At 46.4% G+C, this 25166-nt stretch overlaps 1 protein-coding gene across 4 annotated transcripts in view; it reads right to left on the minus strand.

Moving 5' to 3' along the window:
* Positions 1-25166, minus strand: part of TP53BP2 (tumor protein p53 binding protein 2) — a 642763-nt gene that overhangs the window by 292919 nt on the left and 324678 nt on the right. For all 4 annotated transcript variants that reach the window (XM_069608638.1, XM_069608637.1, XM_069608636.1 and 1 more), the window contains exon 6: positions 21068-21242. In XM_069608638.1, coding sequence (XP_069464739.1) covers positions 21068-21242 — 175 coding nt within the window. The remainder of the gene's footprint in view (positions 1-21067; positions 21243-25166) is intronic.

Below are 25166 nucleotides of genomic sequence, written 5' to 3' on the forward strand. Positions count from 1 at the left end.
CACCGGGGGTTGGCTGTTCTGATTGGACAGCCACCCACCCCTTTCTGTAAACTGCTGAGAGAGTTTACAGATGATTGAATGGGAAATCCGAATAAAAGGTGAGGTTCCGGAGGCAGAAGGGAAGTCGACCACTGGAAGACAATGCATTACTTACCGTAAACGCATTTCTGATGGTTGTATCTGCTTAGATTCAAATGCTGTGCATAGGTCCGACATCCAGTGGTCACTGCGGAGTATTGCATTTTGTTTTTCGTAGTCGAAAGGGGGACGTCGACAAGGCGTGTCTGTAACACTATCCCTATAGTGACGTGCGTTGTACCCACAATCCCTCACGCGTCGAGGTCCCTATTAACAAACATCAGAACAGAAGATCCGATGCTGAAGACGACAAGAGATGCCTGCAGATGCTTCCAGTAACCATTAAGCGAATACTGCTGTCCTGACCCCGATGTTTCTTATTGACGGAGGAGCTCTGAAGATGACTCCTTCCTTTTGGCTGGTGGGACCAACCAGTCCGAAGACAAACTGCAGATCGAGCCATCCCCTGAGTTGCTGTGACCTTCCAGGGGTGTAAAAGGCAAAAGACAAATACCAGGGGACCTCAGACCCATTTGCGTGCAACATCTTTGCATGGACGAATCCACCCACACCGCCAGAGGCACGATCCCACTCATCCAAGTCCCTTCACAAGAGTGCAGGACCGAAGAACCAAGAACGATCGACTGAGCGATAACCGTCCTTTGTTGGACTTGATAAAAAGGTGCCACAACCGCAGACTGGCGTGGGAGACGGAAGAAATACTTGCTGAGGGTCCTTTCTCATGACTGATGTTGTGATATCCCATTGAGAATCCTTTCTTTCGTCACCAGAACGAGGAATCAGGAGACCAGGTCCGACGCTGCTGCACAGGAAAGAATCCAGCTGCATTTGCTTCAACTAACACAAGGAACTGTGGGACTCAAGATAGAACTTTCCTCAAGCCAAATAGTCGCTCCTATGTGTATTGGTTAGTATAAAAGAGTATTTACTTACATGCCTTTGTCTATATAAAATAAATGTATATTTTAATTTAACTTTCAGTGTGTAAGAGTTTCTTTGGATTACTGTATTGACTGGCTTCAGTGTACTTACCTACAGCTCACATCCTCCTCCTAAAATAGGCCTGGCTGCTGTGCCATTCTATTCTTTGGGTAGTACAGACGTATGCTAAGAGTTGGGGATCTTTATACCAACGGATAGTTTTATAGAGTCTTACCTCCAAGTGGACTTTATAAAAACTCCCCTAACACCGACTCCAGGCCTCCTGTAGAGTTCCCCCAAGGCGCCATCCTCTCACCAATCCTTGCTAACCTTTACATAAGCCTCTGTGCACCCTCATCAAAGATTCCAATATGCCAATATAGCCATCCATCAATACGCAGATAATACTCAGTTACACATGAGAGTAAATAGTGTGCAGGACATCATTCGTATCCGCGAACACCTAGCCATCATCCAGTCCTGGATGCCTACCTCAAACTAAACCCATCCAAGACTGAATTCGTCCTCATCAGTCCATCCGCTAAAAAACAACTTGTCCGACAATGGCTCAATGTGCCTAGAAGAATTTGATCCACAACTCTCATACTTGTCCACAAAGAGGACCCGCAAACAATCCTTCTCTTGTCATGCACCCACCTTCTGGAACTCTATCCCAATGTCGGCTCGGAATGCCCCCACAATTCTCCAATTGCGCAAATCTCACATGGGTCTGTCAACAACACCTAACCAAGGACCAATTCCAATGGACGCACATAACGCACTGACCGGTCAGTACTGAGCTACTGTTAAAAGATGCCAGTCCAAATGCCGGCTACCCACACTCTGTAAAGCGCTCCGCTGCTATCGAGCTAGGTCCACGCTTTAAACAATTAAATTAAAATAACATTTTGTCAAGTAGGGAATCTGAGACTGGAACACCCACCTTCTGATTTCAAAGCTGGCAACTACTGCACTAGTGTAGAACTGGTCTTTTCTTTCCCGATCCTCTTCTCACCGTCATTCCCAAACCATCTTATTTCCTTGCCACCTCTGTGTTAGCAGATGCTGAAGCATTGAAGCAGAAATGTGGGGGAAGTGGATATGTGCAAATGAGAAAATGGATTTTAAGGTGTTTTGTGTTTTTGTGGATGGGGAATTGTATGAAGGCTGATTTGACTGAAAAGGGCGAGGTATGCATTTGAGTGTTAGGGTGGGGGATGTACACTCCATGGTGTGGCTAACAGATGCACGGCCTTTGTGGTGATTTATTGGATTTAGAGTGATATTGCACATGAGGGAGTGTGGAAATCACACAATAAGGGTTCATGGATAGGCACAGGGAGGGGGTGTTCTTGTGGAACTGATGGTGAATGAGGAGGACTCCACGAGTAGATGGGAAAGGTGGAGGTTAGAGCTCTGTTGGGTTATAGGGCACTCTGTGGAGGTTCTCGGTGGATGGAGTTTGGGTAGTTGAAGGGGGGGGCTATGCTGGAGATGGTGGGGCTAGATCTCTAAGGGCAGAAGCGGTAGGGATGGGTTGAATGCAGGAGCAAAAACATATAGAAGCGGTTTGATTTTAACTTATTGCCAATCTTGCATAAGAACGTTAGGGCTAATCTAGTTTGAGGAGCGTAATTGATCTTGATTAAAAAGATCAATATTGCTAAATCCCTGCTCACTCATCAACATAGCTAACTACCTACCTGACCATTCTTGCTAATCTTGCCTGGCTCTGTCAATGAAGAGCTTGAGCAGGGATGTCGATTCAACAACGAGACCACTAGGGGGTGACGATTAATATCAAGTTCTGTCTTTTTTCATCCTTTTGAATGCATTAAAAAAAGCAATTTATTTTGGTCGATTTGTGTGGCCTGCAAAAGGGTTTCATCACCCGACCCCCCTGTCCCTATGTAGTACACCACTCCCCCCACACCCACACAGTTTCGTTTTCACCACTCCCCCAACCTTCATTTTCAGACACAGACACACTTACCAGTCACTCCCCCGCTCCCCCCCCAGCTCCCCAAACCCCCACCACCCCCTGACTCCGCTTCCTGGTCTTGCCATGCCTGCAAGCCCCCTTGCGCACTCCTGTGCAATACAGGGTTAGACAGTTCAATTTAGAAAGACCGCTCTGTCTTTCTAAATCAGGCTTTTTTAAATCCTTTTTTTTTTAAAACAATTTTTTTTCCACTTAGGTCCCTAATATGGCCACCTAAGAGAAGGGTTCTGGCCCCAGTGCACACATGTGTGGGATGGGGAAAGATCCTTGTGCAAACGGTGTCCTGGTTGTGGCGGAGGGTCCCGGAGCATTGTGGCTTGAGTCAGGGTCGGAGTGTACTCCACAAAGAGTGAATCTCTTGAGCCGCCTCAAAAACATTTGAAGGGCAGCACGGCAAGAACAGGGATGGCCGCCCCTTGATCTTGATGTGGAAGGTACCGGCAAGCCAGCGAAAGCTGTCCAGAGCAGACCTGGCAAGAGGCAGGTGAGGGAGCAGCCTGAAACCCAGGAAAGATTGGCAAGCAGCGAGGGAAGCAGAAAGTCACCAAGAGGGGCTTAGTGTGGTGCATAGAGGAGCTGCAGAACCCCAGGGCGGCAGCAGTGATTATTGGGCCCAGAGACTGAAGGTGCAGCAATTGGAGGAGTGGAGGAGTGAAGGCGACAGGCCTCCGCCCGGCAGGCTCTGGTAGGGAAGCGAGGCGAGGAACTGAGCCGAGGTGCGGTGCAGGCCAGGAAAGAAGGAGGCGAGTAATCTGGAAGTAATGTGGAAGATGAACAAGTTATTTACCCGTGGTAACGTTCGTTCGACTGGATGTTCCACCCACATATTCCTCATCTTTGATATATCCAAGTCTGCTTGCAGCATTGGCTTGCATCTGAAATTTCTTTTTCATAGAGTCGAGCATCGTGCAGCGCAGAGTCTTTGTCTTCGACGGCCTCCTAAGTGTGCCTTGTGACATCGACGGTGGTAAATGAAGCATGCACGCTGACCGTTACCCCAGTTCTAGTTTTTTCCTCCTTTAATTTGCATGTTGTATCATGGGAGGATACAATCTTGATATTGTGAGAAAGAAAGGTGTAAGTCACAGAAATTCTAGGCAAGCAAGAGGGGATGGATGGAAGGGCAGTGAGTAATATGTGAGAAGAACATCCTTTCGATCGAATGTTACCACGGGTAAGTAACGTGTTCTTCGATTGGATTGTGTCCTCCCAGGTATTCCTCATCTTTGATAGACTCCTAAAGCAGTTTGTTTGTTTATTTATTGGTCATATATAGCGCCTATACACTTAAATAAGTGTTTCAAAGTGCTCCAATGCAGGGAGGGTTAGTAGTTCAGCAAAAACAGAATTAACAATCTTAAAAGGCATTGAAACATTCAGAATGCGCAAGTACTATGAGTTTAGGAGGTACAACATTGAGCAAATGACAGTTACTCACCGTAGTGACTCTCTTACTCCTAGTCCATAGTGCCCTTTCCTCCATACTCGTGGGACATTTCGTCCATCGGGACGAGACCAGAGCACTTTCAAAGCATCAAAAAAGTAACTTTTTTGTCCTTTCATTTTTTTTGCACGTGACCGTACCCCTGCCTTCCTGAGCTCTGCCCCATGCATTGTCCCGTCCCATTTTCTCCATACTTGTTGGATATTCCCAAGCACTAACCAGAAGAAATTCCCTTATTGGAACTAATTCTTAAGAAGTGCCTGGCCAAATTGGGCATCAGGCCGGGAGCTCAAGTCAAGACAATAATGTCTGCAAAATACCGAAGTGGAGGCCCACGTATCAGCCTTCGCTTTGGACTCCCAAGGGATGGATTTTTAAAAAGCAACAGCAGCCGATTTGCCATGGACCAGATGTGCATGAATGCCCTTTGGGGGCTAAAGGCCTTGAGTTTTGTAGGCCTCTAAAATACATGAAGCTACCCAGCGAGAGAAGGACGCTTTCGAGGCTGGTTTCCCTTTTGGGTCACCAAACGTAACAAAAAGAGTTCTGATAAACTCCTAAGTTTGCTCGAGTTAAAACTTCAGAGCACGCCTGATGTCTAGGTTGTGTAAAACCCTCTCCTCATCGAAGACCAGGTTCGGGATGAAACCCGGTAAAGATATTGACTGGTTTAAATGGAATTCAGATACCACTTTGGGAAGGGAAAGAAGGGTGACTGCGAAGCACAACCTTATCCTTGTGGAAAGTTAGGAACGTATATTCGACAGAGAGCTTGAAGCTCACTTGTCTGTCTAGCAGATGTTACTGCAATCAAAAAAAGCCACCTTCCAAGAAAGGTACTTGAGTTTAGTAGTGGCCATAGGTCCAAAAGGCTTATGACAAAGCAGTGAGGACCACATTCAGATCCCATTTGGGATCCCGAAACGGCAGAAAAAGACGAAGACCTGCAAAATGTCACTTGAGGACTGGGTTCACCAGTGAAAAAGAGCAACTGTCTGTAGACAGATAAGCTGCAATGGCGGATAAGTATGTCCTGCATGATAAGACATGGATGCCAGAGGCTGCAACGTCAGATACAAAAGACAAGACACAGTCAATAGAAGCCTATGTGCGATCAAGCTCTTTGGCTAGACACCAATTACAAAATCTGAGCAACTTGCTCCTATATTGAGCTCTCTTAGAGAACTTACGTGGCGCTTGAATTCTACGCACGTTATCCTCAGAGAGGTTAAACTGTGCTAATGATCGGAATTCAGGCCTCAGGCCGCCAAGCTGAAGGATTGTGGGGAGGGGTACCATAACTGATGATCGCTCTGGTGAAGGTCAGCAAATCTGCGGTAACCTGATCAAGGAGCACACCGACAGGTGCTGCAGTTCTGAAAACCAGACCTGGCTGGCCACCAAGGAGCTATGAAGAGGAGAGTGCAGTTGGAGAGTTTTCAGAGCGACTGATGAATCAGCAGCAAAGGAGGAAAAGCGTAAGTCTTCATGTTGTCCCAAGGTTTCTCAAGAGCGTCCCCCAAGGAAGACACCCCGAGCCCATCCTTGGAAGAATAAAGAGGAAGTTTCCAGTTCGCTGAGGTTGCAAATAGGTCCACCACTGGAGAACCCCATTGCTGGAAGATCTTGGTGAGAACATCAATGTTCATCTCCCACTCTTAACATGCCGCAGATTGGCGGCTGATGGAGTCTGCAGCCACATTTATGTGACATGGAATGCGTACAGCTTGAAGTCAGACAGTGTTGGACAGCCCAATTGCAAATTTGGATGCCAAGGTCCACCAAAGAAGGAGACTTGGTGCCCCCTTGTTTGCTGATGTAGAACATCGCTCCAGAATTTTTTGTGCAAATTCGAACCACACTGTTGAAGATAAAGGGTTGAAAAGCCTTGAGTGCCAGAAAAACTGCCAGCAGATCTAGGTAATTGATATGGACCTGCCAGTCTTCAGGCGTCCACAAATCATACCCCTCAAGGTGACGCAGTGTTGCTCCTCACCCCAGAAGGGAGGAGTGTGTAGTAACCATTATTTGTGGGTAGGGCTCCTGGAAGGAGGTCTCCACTGAAAGGCTGCTGGCAGACAACCACCATTGAAGATCCGCCATCATGCAGGATGGGTGTGGAATCATCTTGGAATCCGGATCTGGGACCAACAGCTCCGAAGGGCAAGCTGGGTGCGCCTCATTTTCAGGCGTGCAAGAGCTACACTACAACAATCCCGACCTCCTGGCAATAGGAACCCAACCTTTGGTATAAGTCTTTACTACACAGGTTGGTAGCGTGTTGAGCAGCCAGGCTCATCTCAAGATGGGTCAATGTGAGCTGTAGGAGGGGAGCCACACATAGATTCATAGTGACAAGTATTCAAATAAACACTTCCAGACAAGGTTTCTTGAGTAAACAATTATTAATTTATTTACCAGTCAGTTATAGTAAGCCTTCCTCACAAGGGAGCAATATAAAACACCACACAAATATACTTCACAAATACACACTCTTAGCTTTCTAAATCAGCAAATACCCATTTGAGATGACACACAGGCACTACCTACACCCTCGGGTGACCTCAATAACTAGGGTGCTGTTGGCATTAATATATTACTCTTGCATTTAGAATATTCTTGGGGGTAGTGTTAAAGAGTAGAGAGTTCAGAATAAAACAAGTATTCACACAGTTATTCTTAAGTAGGTAAGTACTTTCAAAACAACCCCACAATGCAAAGTTAGTTAACCCTTTCTTTGAAGGAAGGCAAAACGCAGAAGAGAGAAGAGTCATGCAGGGAGCCAGCCCAGCCAATGTTAAGTTAGCAAAAGTCAAGGTGAACTGAAGCTCTTCTTGCATGTAAGTAGAAAGACTTTACAAACAATCAAAGTAGGGCCACAAGCTGATTAGGCTTGTGAAGTAAAGAAGCTGACAGCAACTCTACACATGCAACTAAGCAAATCTCCAACAAGGAAAAGTGACTACACAACAAGGAGGTAATTTCTTTTAGGCTTTACAGTAGCTTTAGGTTGCAGAAAAAGTGCAGCAGGTGACTTCTGTTCAAGTGGCTGTTCAGTGTTTCAGCTCCTTGCGTCTACCGCAAATAGCAACACAGCGGTTCCTGGCTGTCCGAGTTGGGCTTTCCTTGCGTCTGGGGTCCTGCAATCAGGCTCGGTCAGTCCTGCTTCCTGGGAGTCCGGAAGATCTTCCTGGCGCTCTTAACCAGCTTAAAAGCATCGCACACGAACTGGTGTTCCTCTCCCTGGCTATCCGTTCCAGCAGCGACTGCAGTGGATACTCGACCAGCGTTGAGAGGATGTCCAGGTGGCTTACTTTGAAGTTGATTGGTCCCACCAACTGAAAAGGGAGAAGTCATCCTTGCAGGAGCTTCAGTTCTTCTCTGGTTAAGCATGCCATTAGTGCAGCGGTACGTGAAGGCCTTAGCCGCACATTAGAGGAGGTACAAATCAAACTGAACTCTCTTAATCGTTTTCCAACACCTGTGTACTAAAGTCAATTGAGTGGAATATGTAAAATAATGTCCTGCAGTAGGCATTAAACCATCCCACGTGGCACAGCTGCTTCTTACAGGCCGAAGTGCTGAAAATATTAAGTACCCAGAAATTGAATATATTTCCTCCTCTCTGCACAATTAACATTATCAAGCGTCCATAAGTATTCATCCATCTCATAATTGGTAGTCATCAAAGGATGCCTCCTACAGAAAGAGCTTTATTTGCACAGGTAGAGACGCTACTGCAGATCCTCCTTACCGTTCCAGCATCTCCCTGTGAGGCTGAGAGGAGCTTTAGTGCTTTGCGATGACTGAAAACGTGGCTACGTACAACTATGACTCAGAAAAGACTCAATCATGTTTGTGTGTGCATTTATACACAAAGATATAATGGATCTAGTTGACATACAAACAATAGTAACAGAATTTGTCATGCATACCGAACGCTGCAAAAAATATTTGGTTTTTTAAACAAATGTGCATGATCATCACTCACTACAAATAAATGGGCAGATTTTACTCTGTGGTTTGTGTCTGTAGCAAAGTCCTCAAGGTGTCCCCTGTCCCCCCAGATTTTATGTGTCTCTTATGGCGCTGATAGTTCTCCTTTATCCTTCCGTTCATCCAATTGATTTTTTAGATCAATCAGGGCAGTTTCTGTTTCATGTCACGGTCTAAAGCACGAATGCTGGGTGCCAAGTAAGATGTTGGTCTCCAGACAGGTTTGAATCTGGAGGTATGAGGCCTTATACAATATTTTTAGGAGAAACAGCACAGTTGTTATTGGCCTGTAGTTAGTGGGAATACTTGGGTCTAGGTTTTTTTTTTTTTTTTTTTTTAAAGAGGGGAAGAACACAGGTGTCTAAGATTAGTCGGGACTATACACGTTTCAAAAGGAGGAGTTAATTAAGGTAGCAACAAAGGGAGCTAGGTCTCTAGCTGCCTCTTTGAATGTTGATGCCAGGCAAGAGTCTCCTAGACATCTTGATGGTTTGAGTGAGGTAATGATCTTTTCCACTTCCCGGTGGAGACTGGTGCAAATTTAAACTGGTTGGCCGGTTTAATTTGTTTATCAAGGGCTTCCTGCAATATGGCGTCCTGTGCCTTTAGGACATTCTGATGAAGTGAGGTTTTTTTTTTTGCTCTAATATCATCTTGGAGCATAGATATTTTATTACACAAGGTGTCTTGGATGTTAGTGCACCAAGTTTTATTTTTGGGATATGTGTCAATAGGGGTATCAGGAGATTCTAATTCTCTTAGAACAGAGAAAAGTTACTGGAGCTAGCTTGAGTGATTCTTTCATTAAAGGAGTGTTTTTTAATTTGGAGAATTTCCTTTTCATATATGGCAGCTAGGATGGTAAGACTATCCTTATTCTGCTCTGAAGGGTTGTTTTTCCAGAGGGCTTCTGCATGTCTTTTTTCATTGCGTGTAGCGTTGAGGCTCAGAGTAAACCATGAGTTCAGGTGTGCTTGTGGTTTCCCTTTGCAGAGTTTTAATGGTGCAATAGTGTCAATAGCTCGATTAAGAGTCGTGTTATATAAATCAACTAGCATTGTTGGGTCAGTGTTTAGGTTAACCGTAGTGGTGACGGGATGGAGGAGGGGTAAAAGGTTGTTGACTGTAATATTTTGTTTATTTCTTATTAGGGCTGGGGGGGGGGCAGAGGAATGGCTTTATAGTTTGCAAGTTATCTTGGATATTAAAGGAGATCAGAAAGTGATCCGTCCAGGCACACAGTTCAATGGAAGTTATGGAGGTTGTACAATTTATGTCAGCAATCCAAGGTCCGAACTTTAATATGAGTCGGCGTGTTGATCTTGAGGGTAAGGCCAGCCTCAGATGTAATCAGCAAGGGTGGTCACATTGCATCATTAGGGTCATTCAAGCCCAGGTTGAAGTCCCCAAGTAATATGATTTGAGAACCTGATTTGAGAACCAGGTTTGGAGTTGGTGTTAAGTAAGAACGTTGCGATAGGGCCAGGTGGCCTGCATACGAGGTGCATTGTGATGGTATGGGAGGCTGATAGCAGTAGTTTAACTGAAAGGAGTTCACCGGAGTGGAAAGAAATGTTCTGTATAGTTCTCATTCCCAAGTTGATTTAGCAATGAAGGCGATGACCTGACCTCTAGAGGTTACGCTGTCTTGTCCAAGGATAGATAAGTTCTCAGGAATTGCTAAAGACAGGGCAGGACCTGCTGCCGGGTGCAACCAGGTCTCTGTGATGGCTATAAAATCTAGCTGGCCCTTGTATTTTCACACAATTTTCCTGATGTACTATCAGGACTTCCTGGCTTATCTTTCTCTTATACACGGTTCATCTTGACCAGGCCTGGTATACTCTCCTGCCAGGGCTTTCCTTTATGAATGCATTTGCCATTTGTATTCTAACTGGTATAGTCTCCTGTCAGGGATTTTCTAATGTGGGCTTTGCCCCAACCTCCAAGTCTGATAGTTTACGTTTTCTATTCTTCCATCTGCTGAGTATATTATTCTGCCAGGGCTTTTCTTATTTGTATTTTGTATACATTTAAACACTCAAAGTTTCTTACTGAAGTTTCTATTTCCCCTTTAAAGCAATTATTATCAGTGTGCTTTATTAACAAATGCCTTTCTGTGTTTCCCACGGTAAGCCTGCAGTGTTTGTTCAGCATTGTCTTGTTTCCTGTTTCAACCTCTTGGCTTCTCTCGCGGTTCCCACTGGGCTGCTCGGCAGCGTTTCTGGCTCTGGCGCAGTGGAGGCTTCTCCATAACATCTGCAAACACCCCGAAGTCTTCCTTTGGCTTTTGGAGACCATACCGCATGTTCTTGCTTTGGAGGGTTTTGGGGGGGGGGTGAGAACAGTGAGACAGAGAGAGAAAGACAGACTTCTCTCGCTGGTAGAGTGCTGCAGTCAGCTATTGCCTTTGTTTTCATCTGCCGGCTGCAGGTGAATGTTCATACCAACTAGAGCGTTGCTTGCGCTCGTGGCCTTCATTGCTCCACATTGCTCGACTCATCTTCCTCATCTCTGTATTTTTGGGTTTATTTAATTTGCATGTGATCCTCCTTATATTGCTGCCCCCAGGTTCAGGATCAGGTAGCGGCTGCCATCCCCAGACAACATGGGGAGAGGTCACCGCTGTGAAAAGAGTGATGAAACCATCGGATTCATCACACCATCCAATCCTGGAGCTGAAGGGCCTAGAGGATCTGCAAATGAGTGACAATCTTGAATCTGTCCTCCCTGAGGAACTTGTTCAAGCAATTTGGGTCCAAGATGGGTCTCAGTCCTCCATCTTACTTGGGAACCAGAACATAGGTGGAGTACCAACCTTTGTATTGCCCCGCTACAGGTACCCTTTCCACAGCACCTTTCTCCAGCAGGGAGAAAATCCTCTATAAAAGGAGCGGGTCTGGTTCCCAAATAGATTGCTCGGTTGGGGGACAATCTGGGGCCTTTTTAGAAATGGGAGACAAGGTGCTCTGTGGAGCAGCCAAGGAAGATGGCTGCTTTGCTGGGAAGCTCCGCTGTATGGTGCGAAACCAAGGCAGCCCCGCAATCCAAATACACCGCTGAGGCTGTTTGCATGGCTGCCACGTCATGCTGTGCCGGCCACAGTGGGGAGGAGAGAGGCCGGGGCTGGTTGTGCTGCTCCCGGCGTTCATCGCTTCATCAGCCGCTCCTCGCTGGGACAGCCGCGACCTGGGCCTGCATTCCGCATGCTGATAGACACCTGCGGGGGCTGCGCCTGCCACAGAGGTGCAGAGGAGGGCCGGGACTGCTGGGGCCGCCCCAGCAACATTTGTGCCTGCGACTCCCTATATCGAGGACTGACGTGGCAGACACCTGCCGAGGCAAGTAGGCAACGCACATAACTACATTGGGCAACAGCGGTGAATAATTATTATCCCGGGTCCCGCCGTGGCGCAGCAATTGCCGCAAGGAAACTCTGCAATACACACAGTGAGGCGGGGCAGTGACAGGCACCTGTGAAAGAGGTCTGATTAACAGGCAATCTTTACACACTCTGCTGCCAGCCTGGTGGACCCAATCCCAATGCTGGTGTGGTCTGTGGGGCCAACAAAATCGACCGCATATCGAGATCACTAGCCCTGTGGACTATATGGTAGGCACCACTGGAATCGATATAAACTTGCAGGATTGCCGAGTGTGGGGCTTTGTGGTGGTGTGCTGCCTTGGATCCAGTTGTGCACAAGGGCTGTTGGGACCAAGGCACCTATCACGCGACCGGTGTGGGGTGACCTACATCAGGTGGGCAGGTGGTGCTACACAGGGGCACCCAAGGAGACACATTTGCTAAATGGCTTGATATCAATATCAGCTGCGTTTCCTTTTTATCACCAGCTCACTACACTATAGGACTAGGGGTGCAGGTGGAGCTAAAAAGGCAAGCGCAATGGACAAATTTAATAAGGCTACTCCCCGGAGGGAGGGAGACACACTGCCCCCAACTGCAGTTGCCCCTGAATAGTCAGGGAGCACCCCCACCCTCTCAAAGCAACAAATGCTGAACACCATGACAAAGGGATTTGCGTCAGTGATTGAAAAATTGGATTACATCACATTAAATGTCACCATTATCTGGCTGCAGCTTGCAAAAGAAGTCCATCGGATCAACGAAGCCAAGGAACGGATTGGCGCAACGGATGATACAGTGCATGACCTACAATCAGCAGTTAATGCCCTGTCAAAAGACATGAGATATGTCAAAGCCAAATGTGTAGACCTCAAACCCTGCACCCAGAGGAATAACTTAAGAATAATAGGGGTCCCTGAGGATGCCCTCACCGGGAGCATGTAGCAAGCAGTGGAGCGGCTGCTCAGAGAAATGCTGGGAGAGCCACAACCATCAGTGGTGAGGGCGCTGAGTGGCAACAGTAAAGACAGACACCTGATCACAGTTCAAGGGTATTAGTTGAACTATTAATTCAGGGTGGAAAAACGCCTAAGCTAAACCTAAATCCAAGGTGGGAGCAAGAGTCAATATCAAATAAAAATAAGGCAGTCCTAGTGGTGTTGTGTCAAAATAAAAGGGCTTATACTAATAAAAACCCATAGCCAATCCTTACGCTAAATACAAAACAAGTTTGGGATAGGGATTCAATAAAGAAAGAAGTGTTCTCAAATAATAAGTCAGGATGTGATTGCCAGGGGTCTCCCTTCCCCACGTTTTCAGATCGGGACAAGGTGGGTCTCCGGAGCACAGCACACTCTAGCTTTCTGCAGCTAGAGCCGACAGTTCCGCTCCAGCTTTCAGGTTCTCTGACGGCTTAAAGACTCTTTCCAGTAGAAAAGTCTCTTGCCCTCGAGGGCCTGATAGTTTCCACAATCGATGGCGCACTTCTATTCTAAAAATGTTTGGGCGATTGCCCCCCGGATCCCCCTCTTCCGGGCACAGACCTCCATAATACTTAAGGTGAATTAACAGTCCTTTTCAATTAACTTTGGGTGGCAAATTTCCACCTTTGGATCTCCCTCGGTAAGGGCTCGGACCACAAATGACAAGCAGGACAGTGCACTTCTTCTTGTCTTACAATGTCTCAACACAGATCACTTGTGGACATCCCTCGTTTGGGTTCACTCTTGTCAACACATTGCATTTCAGGACTTCAGACGCCGTCCATTCTTTACCGGCATCCCTCGTTCGGGTTAACTTCTCACTAGCTTCACGTTCAATTTGCTTTCAATGTTCGCGGGATTCACTCCCCTTGCTTTCTCTACAGTTCATAGGCCAAAGGCTTTGGACAGTATGGGGTTTTTGCTGGATCTCCTGTTTGACCACTATGACCTATCTTGGCGACTCTCCTACGGCCTTTGGGTTTCTGTAGTTTTCATTCACACGGGGAACGACCAGTGTCTCTCGAGATGGCACCCACGTGGTGCTGGTTCCCTCTGTAGCTTGTCTCCCCTTAACACTTTCCACAGTCTATTGAAACTTGGTTGAAACTTGCCACTTTTTTATTCTCATTCAGCACAGCCCACTTCTTATCAGCTCTCTGATCGATTCACCAGCTGTGATTAACCGATAGGCTTTGGAGTCAAGGCCAGTACCACGCGTGCAGGAGCTTCCCTCACTCCTGCTCATCAGCGTAGGCTTGCCCCGTTTAGCGCCGACATCTGCTGCAAGACACTTGTTCTATTGTTCGTGGTCATATGTCCTTGTTCCACATGCCTGGGACGAGGGCAAGGTCTCTCCTCTCCTCATCACCCTCTCAATTGCTGCCGCCTTTCTCCTTCTCTTTGACTGCTATGCCTGTTTAGCTCTGTTGCCATGCTGTCTGCCGTGATCCATGTGTGCTTTCGTGCCCCACCTTTTATCCCTTTGGGGAAAGGAAAGGGCCGCCAGGGTGTGTGCGATTTTGGTTAATTGCCTGACTCTGCCGTTTTTTATCACAGTTCACAAAAGTGTTAGTCCTTTCTCTTTCGTGTCAGGGAAAACGGTTTGATTAGGAAAAGGGGGGGGGGGAAATGACATGAGGAATGACATACTCCTACGTCCCGTCCCCTTTCCTCCATACTGCATGGGTGTCCCTCAGGGAGAAGGAACTTTTTTCACCTGAAAAAAAGCATCTTCCCCTTTAAATTTAGAGGCACACAGCGGCACGGCCCTGGGAGCATGCGCTCCCCTTGCTCCGCCCACCAGCACCACTCCCCAGTCCCCTTTTCCACATCAACGGGAACGGACTGCTTTCACCAGCACTCCTGGGTTTAGCATCGGCTTTGTAATTCCACGCACTCTTCCCCGGATACTGTCTTTTGTCTTCGGGTCTTAATCAGGTACTCGGTCCTCTGGCGCCACGCTCCTCCCCGGCGCATGTCGATTTCAGCCTGTGAGGGGCTCTTCCCTACATCCGACCACCGCGCTCTTTGCCTCTGCTGCCTTGGCCCCGAACACGGCTGGGAGGGTAGTACACAAGTCAAGGTTGCTTTTTTCCAAGCGCACCCTGCAAGGGCGCCTCCTTTCCTAGGACTCATCCAAGTGGGAGGGACAGTTCAGGTTCTCAAACCAGCAAAGGTGCTGAGGCACATTAAGATACCAGCCGCCAGGCCGAGGGGTCACAGAACGAGTAGGCAGGCAGCGGGAGAATTTAGCTTGCAGAAATGCTGCTCCCACACCATAGAAGGCTCTGTGCACTATGCACGTAAACTTAATCCGATGAATGACGCAGAGCCAGTGCAGTTGCCTCAGCAGAGGGGTCATATGGGCACCAAACAGAGGGCGGTGATAGATCTAGCTGCAGCGTTTGAGCAGCTGCAAACGCCAGATTAGGTAGCCAGGTTGAGCCAAATATAGTGAATTACAATAGGATTTACACACCGCATTGACCTGTTCATCCATGGTCAATGTGGCAGAAATCTGCACTCCAAGATTCCGAACTGACAAAACTAGTGTAGGAAGAGGGCCGAGGGAAGTGGGCCAAAAGTCAGACGTCCAAAACAGTTGAGGAGTAGAGGTGCCCACAACTAGGACCTCGGTTTTACTATCGTTCAACTTCAGCCAGTTCCATGTCATCCATGTTCCCAGTTCCTCAAGGCAGCTTCTTAACCGGGAGGCAGTTTCAGATTTTGTCAGGTTAAGGCAGGCCAAAATCTGGGTATCGTCGGCATACGAATTTAAACGGAACACGTGTGCCACAATGAGGAGCAGAAGATACCTTATATAAATGTTAAATAAGATAGGAGACAGTGCTGATCCCTGAGAACTCCACAGGAGAGGGGGGGGGCAGAGACCGAACGGAAAGGAGGGAGAGAGACTGATTGAGAGCAGTCCGCCAGGAAGGCTATGAACCAGTCAAGGACTTGGCCATAGATCCCGGCCTCAGAGAGCCAAGAGATGAGGAGAGAGTGGTCGACAGTATCGAAAGTAGCCGACAGATCCAATAGCAAGACTGCTCCAACACCACCCTGATCAACCAAACACATCAAGTCATCCATCACTGAGTTTATAACAGATTCGGTGCCTGTGCCAGGTCGAAAACCAGATTTAAATGAATCAAGAAACTGGGAAGATTCCAGAAATGTAGAAAGAAGGGATGCTACCAATGCTTCCAAAACTTTCATCAGGAATGGCAGAAGTGAGATAGGACGATAATTGACCAACACTTCAGGATCTAAGGAAGGCTTCTTAAGCAGAGGAATGACCAAAGCATGCTTAAGAGAACGTGGAACACTCCCGTCGCAAATGAGATGTTGACAGCTGATCTAATATAGTTAATTAAATCAGCGGACGTCTCCTGTAGGAGGGCCAGAGGTATGGCATCTACAGGGGAGGCCGATTTCAGTTTCTGAATGGCGAGAAGAACATCCAAATTAGAAAAAAGAGGAAATGTAGACCAAGACCCTACAGTACGAGGGAGTATAGCAGGAGCCATGTCAGTTGTGGCCGACATAGCCTCGATTTTAATGTTGTTCCAAATGGTCGCAATCTTTGTCAGAAAGAAGGTGGAGATGGAGTCACATAGCAGAACTGCGTTTTGTCCTATCTTATTTGTGGAGAGAGATTGGACTAGATCAAATAGGGCTTTAGGTTTGTTAATAGCCCTTTCCACTGTCTGCCCAAAATAGACTTGTTTAGCATTCACTAAATCAGTGTGCTAGGCAGCAAGCGTGCTCCGAAAGAGATTTACCTTTGGAAGAGTAGCCACTTTTTTTCTGCTTGCCTGCAACAAGGTTTACTTTCCCTGAGTTCTTGTGAGAACCAAGGTTCTGGTGGGCGATTGCGTTGTTTGCACAGCTTATAGGGGGCCAGTGCATCCGCAGTAGTTAAGGCGGTGGCTTCCAATGTGGTAAGAGTGCAGCTTTCCAAAGTGCTGCAGTGTGTTTGTAACAAGCTAATCAGCTCAGACTTGGATACGCCAATCCAGCTGTGTTTAAGAGTAGCAGGCTTCGCAGCAGCAATAGTGGGGGGTTTAAGAGGAATGGAGAAGGGCACCATGAGGTGATCTGACCAGATTAAATAGGAGTGGAGAGGTCAGCCTAGAAGGGAGGGGTAAAGATAAGATCTAGTGTGTTGCCACCTTTGTGGGTAGGAGTGTTGACTCCCTGGAGGAAGCCTAGATCAGCCATTAGTGCTATAAAGTTGGCAACTGGTTTAGCCGTGGCCTGATTTGCAGGCAGATTGAAGTCCCCAGTAGTGATTAAATCAGGGTATTTCACTAGCAGCTCAAGCACAAACGCTGGGAATTCAGTGTATAATGTGGTATCTGCCCCTGGGGGCCAATAAACCACACAACTGTAAGACTAAAAGGTGGAAGATATTGAAATGCGGATTAAAATGCATTCCATTTTTAGAGAGTGTTTAGGGACCAGACTAGAAACTATGGATATTAATGTGGATCATGGCCCCGCCAGGATGGAGGGCCACACAATCCTCATGTATTAATGCATAGTTTTCCGGGAAAGATTGGACAAGATGTGTCTCTAAGCCAGGTATTTGATCTCCGTGCAGGTCTTGCAGCTGGACGGGATTCTTAGCTCCTTCGGTTTCTTCCAGGATCTCTCTAGATAGAGTGAAGGGGTCCTCTTATCGTAAAAACCATGTAAGAGCTTAAACCCCCACTAGCCAATGACAGATTTGACCCACACAAACACCAGAGTAGTGGTCCAATCAGGATCACTGGCGGCAAAACACATGCATACCACTCAGACTCACCAAAACCAGGAAACAGAGTCCAAACCAAGTTCCTGGCAGCAGACACCCATAGCCCTCCAGAAGCCCACCAAAAGCCTCTGCTTTCTCGGGCACTGGAAGTCCTTATACGAATTTACCTGGCCTCACAAGCCAGGAAGAAGGGTAACACACAAGATGGCCAAAGGAAAAGCGAAAAACCTCATGGCATGGCCATGTTTGACCACTAGCCACAGTTAGTAGCCAAAAGCGGTAAAGGTGGTAAGGCTAAAATGAAATGCACCAAACAAATAGGAAAAAGTTACTGCTGAGTGTGAATATAGGGCAAAACAAAAAGTGTACCCCACTGTAAGATGCATTGTACAATGATAAAAAGTTACCAAAGTGATAAGTGACCAAAAATAGCAACAAAGTAACAAGACTAAGGAAAACAATGTTTCCCAATACTGACATCATGAAGGACATGTCAGATTCCCCATGAAAAAAAAGCCAGTATAGTGAGGTTAAAGGTTTCACTGCACTGCAAAAAGAGTAGGTCAGATACAAAAAATAACATTTTAGGGGTCCATAGATATAGAAGGAAAGGTGCTGTAAAGAGAAATCTTTCCCAAACACCCATAAAAAGAGTAGAAGAAAGGGTGAATGGGGGAAAAATGGTTTCCACTCACTCAGGAACAAGGAAATATAATGCACAAGTCCAGCAAATGTTCTGGGGGTCTCACAGGTGAGGGAGATTTAGCATGAACATGAAAATCTTACCCAACAAAACACCACACAAAGTATGAGACAGGAAATCGGTCAAGACAACAAGGCTCACCGTAGGCTTGACTTCAGTAGATTCACAGGCTAAGGGTTTGAAGCCTCCAGCAACAATATGTTTATGCTCTGGCAGAGACCCCCAGGACAGGGATCAAATTCAGTTGCAGACGCACAGGAGGAACTCATAGCAATAGAAGGGAGTGGACAATGGTGTGTCCTAAAGACAGGCTTGGCAGGCCCTCAGTCGTCAAGGCGGGCAGGAGAGAGGGTGGAGGAATCTGACTTCGGGTTCCAACAAGCTACTTCCTTTTGGTAATGGTAAGAGGATGCCAGCAAAGTTCCCAGCAACAAGACAGTGAAGGGTTCATGCGCAGGTGCAGTCGGATGCAGCTCAAATGCAGACCTGATGATAACACACCTGGGAACAGCAATGGATGCAGAGTAGGGCTTCCGATTGATTGGCCCCACCAGTCAAGCAGACAAAGGCACCCAGTTCAGGTCCTCCAGTTGATGTAAAGGCAGAGTTCTGAAAAGCTGTCATTGGCTTGGCCAATGTTAGTCATAACAGCAGACCTGTGGCAGGTCTGTGGTGGTCCTTTGGCTTCAGATGTTTGACTTTTGTGGTACACTATTTTGAATGGCTCATGGTCATCTCCTTTTATCCATAATTTGGGCTGGAAGTTGCACATGTCAGCATATGGAACATGCCTGCAACATTCAAACAGGTGGAGGCTGTCCAATCATATAATAGCATGACATGATGAAATACGATGATCAAAAGCTTCCAAACATCTTTGTTTTGCGCAAGTCACCCTGAGTGGGATGTGTATGCCCAGACATAGATCCTGAGCTTGCCGTGCATAGAGACTCAAGCTACACCTCACAGACTATAGCCAAAGAGCCTGAAACACGTCTGACGTTTCTTGTTGTCTTGTGCAGAAAGGATGGGATTTAGCAGTTCGGGCAGAACTGCCCTATTTGGGTTGAGACACGGCTTGATTTGCAAATGTCTTTCTCCTCTGTAAAGTGATGGAGGGTTGCCCTGAGCAAAGCCAGACGTTCTGATTTGCTGTCCAATCCGACGTCGTGCCACCTCACATACTGCCCATCTAGAAGGCATACGCTGACTGAAGTATGGACTGGGATCAAACAATTCCCAAACCCGGTTTCAGCCAATTCACACACAAAGCACTGACTGGGCAGCGGTGGACTACCGCCAACATCAATGCCCTTATATGGCAATTTCTGAGCTGAGAATGAAAGAAGATGACCAACAAAGGCGGCACAAAGAACAGGGCTTTTACCATGAATAAAAGCCATTCTGAGTGTATGGTTGTGGTAGAGGGTTTAATCTACAAACCATAAGGAAGCTCTCTAGATAAAACAGTGCCAGTGATGTGGCACCCAAAAAGTAGATCTTTTTCTGGTGTCCAACACCACCTTATATGCGAATCATAAATCTCTTATCCTTTTCTTTAGAAGTCCTTGCATTCCTCCATGGTAATCCTCTAACACAAAATTATGTTTAGCGATGGGGCCAACAGAAAGATACAAATCCTAATCTTGAAAATCCCTTAGCTTTCTGGGTACCCCAAGCATAAACCCAAAATGTTTATAAGACTCAGCCAACAAAGTCTGCACAATTCCCACTCTACAAAATGCAGCCCTAAGCTAATAGTACAAAAAGAGCATCTTGCTTGCCAAGGCTCGAACACAGTTTACACAGTCTTCCTGCTTTTAAAAGATTAATAAAGACCTACCCTTGTCTTGGCTTCCTTCCATCAGGAATCTCCAGCCTTGGAACTTTCAACATTCACTGGACTTACTGAACACATCATGCAGTTAGCAGCTCTCTCCTAGACCTAGGTTTCTTCAGTTTTCACAATAATCTCTCTCAGACATTGGCTTTTCTCAGGTCTCTCCCATACCTTTGATTTCTTCAACATTCAGATTATGTCTCTCCCAGGCCTTTTGTTACTTTAGCATTCAGTTTAGGTCTTTCCCAGACTTGGGTTTCTTCAATATGCAGCTTAGGCCTCTTTTCAGTCAGCTGATATTCAGGCACTTTCCTGCCACAGGTCGTTTCTGGGAATGAAACGTCTTCATTCAAGCTTCCTTCTGACTGGCATAAGAGTGTGAATGAGATCTGACTCCCTTCAACGCGTCAGTACTCTTGAAGACCAGTATGCCTATTCAGCATTTTATCAGTATCCCTAGAAAACATCCCCACAAAAATATCACCATACATATAGTCTCACCATAGGCGATATTTTTGGGGGAGATAATTTGTGGAAGTGGGGGTTGCGGGAGTGTCCCCCGCAGGGTCCATGGGTCAATATCGCAGGAAAAATATGGCGGGGATATTAACATATGGAACCATTTTATCGAGAAGATGCTGGCGTTGGCATGGGTTTCCACCTCCCAAATAGCAGAAGAGTCCTCATGTATCAAAGGATGATCCAATTTCTACTGCATTCTTCCTTGCTGAAGATTAAAAGTATTGAAAATGTAGCTCACCGTCCTCCTAAATGGCAGGATAAGCATAAGACAGATCTGGAGTGAGGACCAGCTAGCAGACTGATTATTTTGTCAAACATTTTACATGGATGTTTGTTCATAAAGAAAGCAATAAAATACACGCTACTTCAAAATGTTTTCTTTATACACAGTTCAACAACTTCCTCCCCCCTAGCACGGTTTTAATTCTCACCTAGCTTTCCATTGCTTAGTCTCTTCTGCTCCACATGGCCCTTGAGTGCCCTCACTTTCTTTAGCTTAGCTTCCTGATTTTCTGCAATCTCCCTCAAACGTCTGAGCTTCTCCTGCTCGGCAGCTTGCTGCTGCTGCCTCTGATCCTGTTGCTTCAGGTACTTCAAGCGCTGCTCCTAAAGCGAGACAAGCAAAACAACGTTTAAGACAGTGATAACTAGGAGCATAGATTTCTGGTGCGTCAGTGAACAGTAGCTCTACCTTAGCGATGTAAACAAAAGTTAAAGTACTAATGTATATCCAGCTTGCTCATTACTGAATTAATTTGTTGATGTCCCACTGTTAGGGAGAATTTTCATTTCTGTGCCAATTCCCTTTAGCCTTAGAGAACCCTAGCTCTTTTGCTGGACTCAGGTCTTTTTAATTTTAACTCCTGAGAGATGGGACTTTTTTTCTCACTCGCTCATGTGTTTTTCTAACTAGGATTTGCTGCGTTTCTTACTGTTTAATTGAGTCTGGTAAACTCCAAAGGCATCTGCTTTTTGCATTGTGTCACACAGCACCTTTTGTGCAGTGCCACTGAATGTTTAATAAACAATTTTCTTGGGTGAACTACTCTTCCCAAGAATAGTAAGATGACCCCTGGCCTGGTTACCTTTTCCTTTATGGTCCAGCACACGCCACCCTATGTGGAGGGCTGGGGGGTTACATAGTAACTAACTCCTTTAACCCATTCCTCACTTTACATTTTGTTACACTAACTCAATTGAATGGCTGGTGGCAGTGGTTTCTTTTTTACTATCTGGTGACATGTATCTGCAGGCTGACACCTCAGGTGCAGTACAATACAGTACCCAAGTGTGACCATTTTCCCAAAATGGCCCGGTCTTTTTTCACCATTTCTTGGCCGTTTTCGTTTGGGATTTTGCTCTGTTTGAATCGGGTTGGAGTCCTATGTGTGTTTTGCCTTTGGCGGGCTTCAGCCCAGAAGCCCGCCCAAGCTCCAGAGGGTCTGGAAAGGCAGGAAGTGAGGGAGGGTGCCGAAACTTCTCTGTCCTTTATCTCTAGGTGTGCCTGAGTGAAACCAGTCCTGATTGGTCGGCTGGCTGTCCTGCAGAACAGCCACCATGCAGAGTGATTGAAAGCCTAGGGCTGTGAATGAATGAGAACTTGCATAAAAAGCAAGGTTTTTGGGAATGGAGGCAGAGTTGACCACTGGAGCACATCATCAGACGAAGAAGACGTGAAGAGACATCAGCAGCACCCACCTGGACTGCGAAGTGCCTGGTGAAGCCCTGCCGCTCTCCTGACCCAGTTTTCGTTTCGACAGGGAAGACCCGTGTTAGGGAGAATTCTCATTTCTGTGCTTCTTCCCTTCAACCTTAGAGACTGCCAGCTCTTTTGCTGGACTTTAGGACTTTTTAATTTTAACCCTGGAGTGAGTGAGCCCTTTTTCTCACTCTCTCAGGTATTTTGATCTGATTTGGATGATGCGTTATGTTTGTTTTTGAAGTCTGAAACTCCCTAGGCATCTACTCTTAGTATGGTGACACACAGCACCATCAGTGCAGTGTCACAGAGAAATCCTTCACATTTCTCATAAAGTAGAATACCTTTTCTTGGGTGAACTACAGTTCCCAAGAATAGTAAAGTGAAATTGACTTTACTTACCTTTTCACTGTAGGTCGAGCACACCCGATCTTATGTGGAGTGCTTGTGGGTTACATAGTAGCCCCTTTTCCTACTTACTCATGTACCATTTTTTATGTTACTCTCACTACTTTAAATGGCTGGTGGCAGTGGTTTAATTGTTCTACTCGTTGGGGAGAATTCTCTAATTCCCTCCACCTTAGAGACCCCCAGCAACTTTGCTGGATTTTGAGGACTTTTATTTTTTTACTTGGAGAGAGTGAGACCCTTTTCCCCACTCTCATGTATTTTAATGTGATTTTGTACACTGTTTCTTTTGGTTGTGGAGTCTGACAAACTCCATAGGCAACATCTTTTACACTGGGTCACACAGCACCTTCAGTGCAGTAGCCCAGGGAAGTCTTTCAGATTTCCCAAAGGTTTAAAGACCTTCTCTTGGATAAACTACTGTTTCCAAGAGCAGTAAAGTGAAATTGTCTTTACTTATAGACCCAGCACACACCATTTTACCATAGGGTGCAGGAGGGTTACCTAATATCCCCTTTGTCTAGCTTCTCATGTAACATGTTTGATGTTAACCTTTCCACTCTGAATGGCTGGTGGCAGTGGTTTTGTTTTAACTAACATGGTGTGCATTTACCACAGGCTACATTCGCAGCCGCAGTAAATCACAGAAGTGTGCCATTTTTTATCAAAATGGCCCCAGTCTTCTTTTTTCACCATTTCTTTGTGGAAAGGTCCTTGAGAATTACGCTGCGCACCAAGCCAGTTTGGTCCCATTGTTTCCTTTGCCTTTGGTGGGATTCACGAGTGAAGCCTGCATCTGGCTCCAGGGTGTCTGGGGTAGGCAGGAAGTGAGGGAGGTGCCCAAAACTCCCTGTGCTTAGTCTCCTAGGAGACCCAAATGCACTCTGTGGTTATTGGCCGGCTGACTGCCCGGCAAGGACAGCCACCCTGCTGGGTGACTGACAGCTAGGCTGGAATGAATGGGAGGAACCCAAGAAGAACTTGAAGAGGATGCCTGCTGCAACTCCTGGACCGTTGGTTTGCCCAGTGAAGCCCTGCTGCAGTGCCAAAACGCCAAGTTTGCATTGACAGAGAAGCCCCTGCAAGGACGACATCTCCCCTCGAGTTGGTGGGCCCAATCAACTTCAAAGTAAGCCACCTGGAGATCCATCTCAGAGCTGCTTGAATTTCCAAAGAGTTGCTGCTGGAAACCGTATAACCAGGGAGAGGAACACCAGATTGTGTGCGTTGCTTTTAAGTTGGCCAAGAGCTCTAGGAAGATCCTCCGGACTCCCAGGAAGCAGGACTGACCAAGCCTTAGCCCACTCAACAGTGCGGGACCCCAGAAGCAAGGAAAGTCCATCTGGACAGCCAGGAACCATAGTGTTGCTATTTGTGGTAGATGCGAGGAGCTGAAACACTGTACAGCCACTAAAAGTGAAGTTTGCCGATTGCGAGTTTTGCCCGTCCCAGTGCATTGTAGGAGTCCCCCCGACATCCACCCTCTTGTTCCCATGACTGAGGCCCAGGAACTGTGAGACCTGCAGAGCTGCACAGGCAAAGGGGTCATCTGCTGCATCTTTTCTTCATCTTTAAAAGGTACTGTACAAAGTCTGAGAGAACTTATATCTTGCTGTAGAGTTGCTTGCATCTTCTACTACTCAAGTCTAATCAGCTTGTGGCCCTACATTTGATTCTTCTTTTCTCCAAATACTTCTCAAACATTGTGCAAAGACTTTTCCATTTACCTACCAGAAGTGCTTCATCCTATAGAAGACTTTTGCCCATTGACTTTGGCCTAACCTATTGTACTGAATGACTCTTTCCGAAGGGATCCAAAAGTATTTGCCTGCTTAGTAATATTTGTGGTCTCTTGTATGTTCTAGATAATCTTTTCCTTTGACTTATTACTATATGATTCTAAATGCAACAATGAGATATTAATGTCCCCAGCACCCTAGCAATTGAACTCACCCGAGGATGTAGGGAGTGTCTGTGGGCCATCACAAAAGGGTATCTATTGATTTAGAGATATTAAGTGTGTGTATTTCATGAAGTTTGAGTGTTACTATTATATTTCTCCCTTCTGAAGAAGGCTTATTCTAACTGACTAATAAATTAATAATTGTTTATTCAAGAAACCTTGAGTGTAAGACTTTATTTGAATACTTGTAACTGTAAATCTCTGTGCTCCACTACAGCTCACATTGACCCCACTTGAGATAAGCCTGGCTGCTCAACACGCTACCAAAACTGTGTAGTACAAGCTTATATCAAAGGTTGGGTTTCCTATACCTGTAGTCAGAGTGGTTTGTAGTGTTCCCAGAGGGTACTGCATACAAACTTTGCCCAACACTACCATTGTGCTTTTCTACCGCAGGCTGAATCCTCGGCTGCAGTATAGCACCCACGAGTGACCAATGTGTCAAAATGGCCCGGTCGTC

This window comes from Ambystoma mexicanum, chromosome 4q (assembly GCF_040938575.1).
Source record: "Ambystoma mexicanum isolate Mex_15411 chromosome 4q, UKY_AmexF1_1, whole genome shotgun sequence".
Lineage (NCBI taxonomy): Eukaryota > Metazoa > Chordata > Amphibia > Caudata > Ambystomatidae > Ambystoma > Ambystoma mexicanum.